The sequence below is a fragment of the Xiphophorus maculatus genome, chromosome 8 (assembly GCF_002775205.1).
Source record: "Xiphophorus maculatus strain JP 163 A chromosome 8, X_maculatus-5.0-male, whole genome shotgun sequence".
Taxonomy (NCBI): domain Eukaryota; kingdom Metazoa; phylum Chordata; class Actinopteri; order Cyprinodontiformes; family Poeciliidae; genus Xiphophorus; species Xiphophorus maculatus.
Window position 1 is genome coordinate 20,298,903 of NC_036450.1, and position 9,049 is coordinate 20,307,951.

A 9,049-nucleotide genomic window follows, 5' to 3' on the forward strand; every position below is an offset into this window, starting at 1 on the left:
TATTCATCCACACATTAACAACTTCTTCATACTTTTCAAAAGATGATGGTGATCAACATTTCTTCTGACTTTCTGAAGGCTTTTTTTTTTGTTTATTTTGTTTAGGTAATGGCTTCTTTTTGTCTTTTTTTTCTGTACAGACACAGCTACCATGAAAAGTCAAAAATAACAGAGGAGGCCAGTTTAATACCATCCAGGCCAAGTGATTGACAAAGCAGTTTATTTTTTCAAAGACTCTTGTTCAAACTTCTGTCTTATCATAATCTAAAAGCAGTGAAGTATTTGTTGTTTGCTAGCTAACTTAAATATACTTTAGCACCAAATTAATTCATTATATTCCATTTTAATGGTGTTCATTTTATGCATTGGTTTGATCTTTAATAAAATATAAAATAAAAGGAGCAAACTAAATAGAACTCTAGACATTTTGAGAAATTTAACAATTCTGATTTTGCAAATTCATTTAGACTTTTTTCCAAAATGGTCTTCAAGATCACATAGGTGTTCATTTGTGACCTCGGATGTGTTGAAAATCCCAGCTTCAGTGACCATTGAAATACTGAGTTAAACTGATTAAATAAGCAGGAATTAAAGTCCAAAAATAAAAATGACTCAATAGATTTGCAAAGTTGTGCCAAAGTAATCAAAGTATTGCCCCTGCTTTATTTGTTTATTTATTCAAATATTCCATCAAATTTTGTATTTGAAAAGATGTTTTATATCTCAGGAGATGTTTCCAGATTGTTTCCAGTGTTTTAACTTTTGACTGGGTCAATTTGGATCTTTGTCAATTTATACCCACATTTTACTACTGACAAATGCTTTTTTATATTATCCCAGCCAAACTCCATACACAAGCTTTCACATTCTCATGAACAAAAGATTTTGGATAGACATTTTTCAATTGGTGCCATAACAAATTACTCTCTTCAAGTTCAGCACTTTGATGAATTATACAGATAAATAACCATAAAAAACTGAAATTGCCTGCATAATTTTGTTCCTGTTTATTGTACAGTGCTGTGTCATTCCTAATGTGACATGATTCATAGAACTGCAGAATGGCAATCTGGAAAATCTCTTTTTTTATTATCATTAAGTCCTTTTTTTTATTTCCTCCAAGTATAAATAAGAATCATTAAAGTAAAAATAAACATTTTAAACAGTTTTTCCCTCCTTTGGGAAGACAGCGTGCAATTATTTACCTCTTTGGGTTGTTTATTTTCAAACTGCAGGAATCATTGCTATGTATAATTTAAATTAGTCAAGTTTCTGGAAATTAATTATTGCTGTCAGATTTTTGTTTACCATTAATAATGCACTGTAGGCTGCGAACAATAAATCAAGACAAATAACATGAAATTTGCCAGGAAAAAATATATATATATAAGTGAAACCTGATTACTCAGCTAAAAAAAATGTATATTAATTTTACTGAGCTTTTAGTTAATGCTGAACCAGTGCAGAAAGAGAACAACAGGGTGTCCCCTATGGAGCAATCAGCATGTTAATACTGCAGCAAAACACCTTAAAATCCTCCCTTGCATTAGAGCTAATTTCAAATACGCTAACAATAGCATTTAATTAACGCACACTTACACCTGAGCATTAAGACTTTAAGCAGCAAAGTCTCTGTTGTTATTTCTCTTGTCTTCCTTTTTAATTATTCTGAATTGGCGTCTCGCTGAGATTCTCTGGGGCTTTAATTAGGAACTGAATTAAAGTTGTGTAAATACAGTTGGAACGCTGGAGAGTCTTTAAATAGAGCCGTGTTGCATCTGCAATTTCAGCTTCCCTTTTTTCTGGAAGAGAAAACATTCAAAGTCTTTTGAAGTTTTTCAAATCGCTGCGGGCTTCTTCTCCCCGAGGTGATCCAGCAGATTGATACCGTTATTTTTCTCTCCAACGTCGTCTGCGACACCAAAACTATTTCTGTAAAAGGGACTTTTTTTGTTGTTTTGTTTTGGGTTTTTTTGTTTCTCTAAAGCTGTGTGAAAATGTGCAAAATTTTGTTTGCACTCCGGCATCTCCCCTTTCTCGTACGTTGATATACTTTTGCAAAGAAAGGAACTCGGAAGCGTCACGCATAAACTCACCTGCCCGTGGATGTGTTTAACGCCTGATCCTCCTACTCCGATTGTCTGATTTGCTTTGAAAACCAAGAGCATGAGATTTGCCTCCCGTTGGGCTGGATAAAATCCAAACTAAGTGCCTCGGCCCAGACTGCAGGCTTCTGCCTCGGAATAATAATGGGCTCTTTCAGATGTGTTTGTCATCAAATTAGCCCTCCACTTCAGACAAGGTGCTCTCAGAGAGCAGTTCTCGACAGTGATGGAATTCAAATTAGGCCGAGACCGTTTGAGCTTTTTAAGCTTGAAAAAAAGAGAGAGAGAGAGAGAGAGAGAGAATGAGTTTAATTTGCAGAGGTGATGCACACTGTAGGAGGTAAAAAAAAGAATCACAGCATTCGGGTTCATTGCGGCACTTTCCGTCCCGCGTTCCAGTTGCTCTTACAGCGATCTATAACTAAAGTTGAAGCTTTCCAAGATTAACGTGTGTGCTGTCAAGAAATGTTCTCCTGATCAAACACTTATATTGAGTATTTCAGAAGTACATTACAGCCAGACTCTTTAGCACGTCCTGGAAACCTGATTCATTGTTAGTCTTCCTGCTTTGAATTTTTGTCTTTGAGACACCCAGGTAGAGTTCTTCCTGCCTCTCTCTGCTTGACATGCTATTCCTCTTTGATACCTTTGATCAACCCAGGAGGGGAAAAGTTGCCTTGAGAAGCACCATCACTCCAGCACAGCAGGGGGACACCTTGAGCAGGAGGGAGCACGGAAGAAGGGATGGAAATTCCTGTTTTCTTCCCCTCTGGCACAGTCTGTCTTGCAAGCACATGCTTTCTAAAAGGTTCAGCAATAATTGAAAGCATAATTTGGAACTCAAAACAATTCACATGAAAGTGATGGGTATAAACAACTACCTTACCATGGGTAAAATATCTATGTACAAGAGAAAATATACAGTATTTGCCCGTTACAAATTTCGTCTCTGGGGCCAATAAATATTTCTGAACATTTTGATCCCAAAGATTTTTGAAAAAAAAAAAAAAAACTCAGGGCTGATGAGACAAAAGTGGAATGTTTTGGAAATCTTGTGTTTCGGCACAACCACTTTTCATTTAAGACTTGGTGGGTTAGGATAGCCTTTTTTCTGTTAACAAATGAATATATTAATTTGAATATTGCATTCTGAATTGACTTAATTTGTTTTTGATGAGATGGTACCACTATTTCCCTGATGAAAATAGATCGTGAGTTTGAATCCTGGCCTGTGGTCTTGCTGAATGGAGTTCACATATAATTTGTGTGTGTAGGGTCTCTCTGGGTACTCCAGCTTCCTCCCACAGTCCACAAACTTGATTTTTAGGTACATTTGTCTCTCTAAATTGCCCTTTGGAATGTGTGCAACAAGGCAATACAAAGTGCTCCTGGGCACGGTTGTCACAGGAGAGACAATTGTGCCCAAGAGCACTTTGTATTGCCTTGTTGCTGAAAATGTGCTATATAAACAAAATTACCTTTACCTTTTTACGTGACCAGCCTCTCACCCAGTGTCCGCTGGAGATAGCCACCAGCTTCCCTTTTGAAACTTCGCAGACAAGTGGATGAATGGACGAATATTTTAGTTAGAATAATTCTTCACATTGGGAGCATTGCTGCTGAAGATACATGGCCACTAATAAAACACTGAAGAGAGGAAGATCGATCATCTTGCTGCATTGTGTTGGATTGCAAAGTTACATGAACGTAAACACACCGGCAATTCTTAAACATGGCCTTGTAGGCACAATTTGACTTCAAAGGTTTGAAAATTGCTTTGACCAAGATAGAATATTTAATTTAAGTCTGTGAGGTGGGTTCAGTGCTTATGTTGGAAAAAATGTTAAGTATACGAAAATTAGTAACGGAGTACAATGGGGGGCTTTTTTATTATTATTTGCACATATTAAAACAAGCAAACACCAAAACGGGTTAAACTTCCTTTGAAATGGTTGAACTTTGAAGACATTTGTATAAACTATATATTCCTCTGATAGAACATGCACTGAAGGAGTTAAACCTTAAACTCAGAGCCCATCCATCCCACTAAATGATGAACTCTGTTTAAAAAAAAAAAAAAAAAAAGTCTCCATCTTCATTCCAAACAGCCGTGTGAGTGCATCACCTTTAAAAGGACTCTCTAATCTCGTTTCCAAAAGAAACCCAACACATGCAGAAGAAGGCTCTAAATGGGCAAAAATATATATCTTATTCCCAGAAAATGCATGGCGGTGAGACAGAGGACTGAAATAGCTTCAGATTGTCTGTGGAGAACAAGCAGGATACTTTGTAATGGATTGTTTTTGTCTGGGCGTCACTCCTTTTTTTTTTTGTTTGTTTTCTTTTCCCCTGCAGGGTTGAAGCAGATTCATGCCCTGTCCATCCAGGGGAACTATGAGCTGCGCATCGACTTGGAGGACTTTGAAAATAGCACAGCGTACGCCCATTACGGCACCTTCGGTGTGGGTCTCTTCTCGGTGGACCCTGATGATGATGGATACCCTTTGACAGTTGGAGACTATTCTGGCAACGCAGGTATGTACCGTACGTAGGTTCTGATTTTCTTGCGAGATGTGCTGTGCTTTTGCTATCACTAGACTCTTCAAACTGAAATCTAGCGTTATTGCTAAAACCAGAAGCAGGCGACACCTACAACCGGCTCCTCCTCCATTCTACCTTCAACTGTGATAGCAGTGCAGTATTTTTACAGCGCAGGAGGCGTGTCCGCTGCATAAGGAGTGCAGTGTCTTCCACACACACACAGAGAGAGAACGGGAGAGAGGGAGAGGTACAGAAAGTGGTGTTGTCTCTGCTCCCTTAACCATCAGATCCAAGCCAGCTACCTGTCACCTTGATTAAATTACTGGCAATTAATTGCACAGCTTGACCTGCAGCGTAAACAAAAACCTGCCACTGAAATGAAGAAGCAATTTAAGGCACCTGTGGGGAGCACCGCTTCGAGAACACTGAGAGAACGGGGACAAATATGAGAGATGCAGAAGGGAGGAGTTGGGTTGGAAGGAAAAGCCAGAGGAAGCAGGTGTACCAAAAGATGAGCTGGGCTAAATAAAAACCCGGATAGTTCTGTCTATAGTGCCTTGCAAAACTGGCACTCCCAATAAAATAAAATGGAACACATTTTATTAGGATTTTATCTAATGGATAGCTGTGAAGTGGAGGAAAATTATGTCTTGTTTTTAAAAATTGTTTCCAAATAAAACTCTTGAGAAGTTGACCAGCATTTTTGTTCCATCCAACTTCATGCTGAACCTAGCATAACATTCATAAACGTTACTGATTACCTGTATAACTCGCCTAATATTTTGACTTTGATTCAAATATATACCTCTCCCTCTGAGATCATCAAATCAAAACATTTTAGTGGCCTTCCAAACTCGCGACTGTGGAATGCAATGCCCAGTCCCACCTGCAGAGTTCAGACTTTCAAAAAGCAACTAAAGACATTCCTACTTCTAGAATAAGACTTTTTGTTAAACCTGAGCTGTTACGACATGCGTTGTCTTTTTTTTCCACTGTGTTTCACATTGCTGCCTACTATGTTGGATTTACCCTTCTTTTCATTTGTGACCACTGTTTTTAAAACAATAAACTTTTGCTTACTTGCTTCAGTATTCGCAAAAAGTCCCGTTTGAATGCAGTCCATTTAAGCGAATTCAAGCTCCCAAGAGGCCATGTTAGCTTCCCTCCAGGTTTTGCTGCTATTCTTATTAGGACCATGTACTGCTGCTGTCCTTCTCTGCCTGCTCTCCGATCAGCCGACAGGTGCTCATTTGCACCGTGAGCAGCTGGATCGTAATGGGCATCAGAGGAGGCTGCCGGCCCCCTCAAACCGCCAAGGTGACACCCGGTGCCTTGTAAATGAGCCTTTAAGTGCCACTGTTGTTTTTCCTCCTCTCCCTACGCCCTCTGGACATCAACCTGTTGTTGACACCACTGGGGGCTCTCCCATCTCCCCTTTGCTCCATTCACTAAATATTTTCCTCCCAACACCAAAACGGATGGAAAACATGAATACGAGGCGTGCCGTCAGGTTATTTTTTCCATCTGAGAAGGTTACCATAGTAATGCCAAATGGGGAGTGTGAGCGGGGCAGAGCAAGAGGGAGGGTGGAGGAGTTTCACAGCCACAACCCGAGCAATTAAGCGCTGTTTGATGCCCTCTCTGGCTGTTAGTGATCACCCGATGGCTGGTAAGCAGCCTTTCATTCGGCTCACAGCTTTGTCCGTCTTTTCACTTTCTAGCCCCCGATGTGAAGTCAGCTTTGGAAATAAAGGGGAGAAAAGAGATGAACGGAGTAGCGTGGGGGGAGTTCATTGCACATTATGAGCTCTTTGAACATCCATTTGCAAAAAGAAATCAAGAAAATTCTGGCTTACTGCTGCATCTCTGAGGACGTTTCTCTCATTTTACTTGTAAGTCTTTAAAAGCAGGGGCTTTTCAGAGCGGTTATCATCGTTGAGAAATTGCCGGCGAGAAATCTTTATGTGGTGGGACGATGTTTCCAGCTCAGCAATTTGATTGTGGGGATCAGACTTAGCATCCAGACCATGATTAAGGGCACTTGGCTGTGCCGCATCCCTGCAGTGGTCTTACATCACTGTCATATTCACAATCGTGGGCTGGAGAAAAGCGGGCCCTCTCATTGATTATGCTTTTAAAGCTTTGTGTACCAGCAGAAAGAGGGGGGGGGGAATGAAAGATGCCCGGAAGAATGAAATCAAGATATGACATTATGCCTCTGTTAAAACATTTACATCGAAAAATAAACATTAAAGCCTCTCCGAGTGCCACATATTCAGATGAAACCATCAAGCGTGTGTTATTAAAAGCCATAAAGGTTGCAAACAAAAGTTTGATGAATTGGCTGCCAAGTGGCCTGACCTCCCGCTTTAGATAATGAGAAGAAAATATTCTTCAGAACAGTGGAGCTCTATTTTTATTTCTTTTATTCTGTTTACCCTAATGGGCAATTTATTATTTTGCCTATTTAAAATAACTGTGAATATATGCAATCAGAATGAGATCAAAGAAAACAGCAAAGCAACAAGCTTTGCAAATGAGAAAGAAGAAGCTCACTGCCTTATCTGCTGCATCTACTGGGCAGCTTTTTGTGAAAAAGCCTCAACATCAGAGCGTCAAGGAAAAACCAAACCCCAAATTGCCCAAAAATTGGAACCAAATCCTCCGGAATACACAGGTGTGACAACACCTTGTATTATTCAAATGGACAAAAGTAAAATTAGTGAATGAGACCAAAATGTAGCATTTTAGCATACATGCAAGATGCTTCTTTGCTTTGGAAAGCTAGTCAGAGGTGATAGGAAATTGATGTCTGTTAAATGAAACATCATTCTCCTTCAGGAGAATGATTTTTGACAGAAAACCAAAAACCTCCTCCATGGTTTTTGACAAGATTGATGATGCAAATAAAAATGAGTGTTGAAGGATCCAACGGATTTGAAACCAGGATGGAGGTCACTCTTCCAGCACTACATACAGCCACTTGAAAAATGGAAGAGCTTAGACCAGTTTAAAATGGTCTAGTCAAAGCACAGACCTGAATTTTAACAGCAATCTCTGGAAACACTTAGAACCTGCTTTTTATAGTTTGACCAAGCTACTTTTCCTAAGATGTTGTAATGTGCAAAGTTGACAGACATAACCCAAAGAGTTGTAACTGCATTGCGGTAAAAAATATATACAGTACAGACCAAAAGTTTGGACACACCTTTTAATTCAATGAGTTTCCTTTATTTCCATGACTATTGACATTGTAGATTCACACTGAAGGCATCAAAACTATGAATAACACATGTGGAAATATGCACTAAACAAAAAGTGTAAAACAACTGAAAATAGCCCTTATATTCTAGTTTCTTCAAAGTAGCAACCTTTTGCTGTGATTACTGCTTTGCACACACTCTGCATTTTCTTGATGAGCTTCAAGAGGTCGTCACCTGAAATGGTTTTCACTTCATAGGTCAACCTGCCCTGTCAGGTTAATAAGTGGGATTTCTTGCCTTATAAATAGTCATGAAAATAAAGAAAACCCATTGAATTAGAAAGGTGTGTCCACACTTTTGGTCTGTACTGTATTTTTGCGAAAAATTGTGAAAAATCTTCATCCGATTCCTTCCACTTTCCCTATTATGGCTACTTTGCGTTTGCGTACCAAATAAGATCTGAATAAATTGACGTTTGTGGTGCTAACGTGACAAAATGTCAACAATCAAAACCTTCTGCTTGTGTTTAGGTGACTCTCTTCTGAAGCACAACGGCATGAAGTTCACCACCAAAGACAGGGACAACGACCACTCTGAGAACAACTGCGCCTCGTTCTACCACGGCGCCTGGTGGTACCGAAACTGCCACACATCCAACCTCAACGGCCAGTACCTGCGTGGCCAGCACACCTCCTACGCCGACGGCATCGAGTGGTCCTCCTGGACCGGCTGGCAGTATTCCCTCAAGTTCTCGGAGATGAAGATCCGTCCCACCCGTGACCCCGACAATAAATAAAACTCATAAAAAGGAGGAAGAGGAGAAGACGAGATGTTTTTGGATCATTCAGAAGAAATATATATATAAAAAAAAAAAAAAACATGGTTTTTGACTGATTGAATTACGTGTCTTCACATTGTTTATTATTTAAGTTTAGTTGACTGCAGTTGACTCCATAGCTTCCTCCTTCTTGCTCCCTCATGTCTGTTACTGCCATGATGCTTTCTTTACGGAAGATTCTAACCATGATGCCCCTAGTTTTTATATTTTACCTTATAAAACAGCAAAGTCCAGCCTTGAGCCCACAATCTACTTTGCTGTCTTTCCTCAGTCTAAAGCTGTGGTCCAAACCCGCTGCAGTATCATCATATTCTCTTGACTTTGACCCCACCGCCCCTCCTCATCCCAAAACTTTAGGAGCT

The 9,049-nt window shown here is 39.7% G+C and overlaps 1 protein-coding gene across 2 annotated transcripts in view; it reads left to right on the forward strand.

Moving 5' to 3' along the window:
• The window catches only part of LOC102228704 (fibrinogen C domain-containing protein 1-like), a 154,074-nt gene extending 145,347 nt beyond the window's left edge, over nt 1-8,727 (forward strand). For both annotated transcript variants that reach the window (XM_023338582.1, XM_023338583.1), the window contains 2 exons: nt 4,461-4,640; nt 8,380-8,727. In XM_023338582.1, coding sequence (XP_023194350.1) covers nt 4,461-4,640; nt 8,380-8,645 — 446 coding nt within the window. In that variant the 3' untranslated portion in view covers nt 8,646-8,727. The remainder of the gene's footprint in view (nt 1-4,460; nt 4,641-8,379) is intronic.
• Nucleotides 8,728-9,049: the final 322 nt, after the last annotated feature.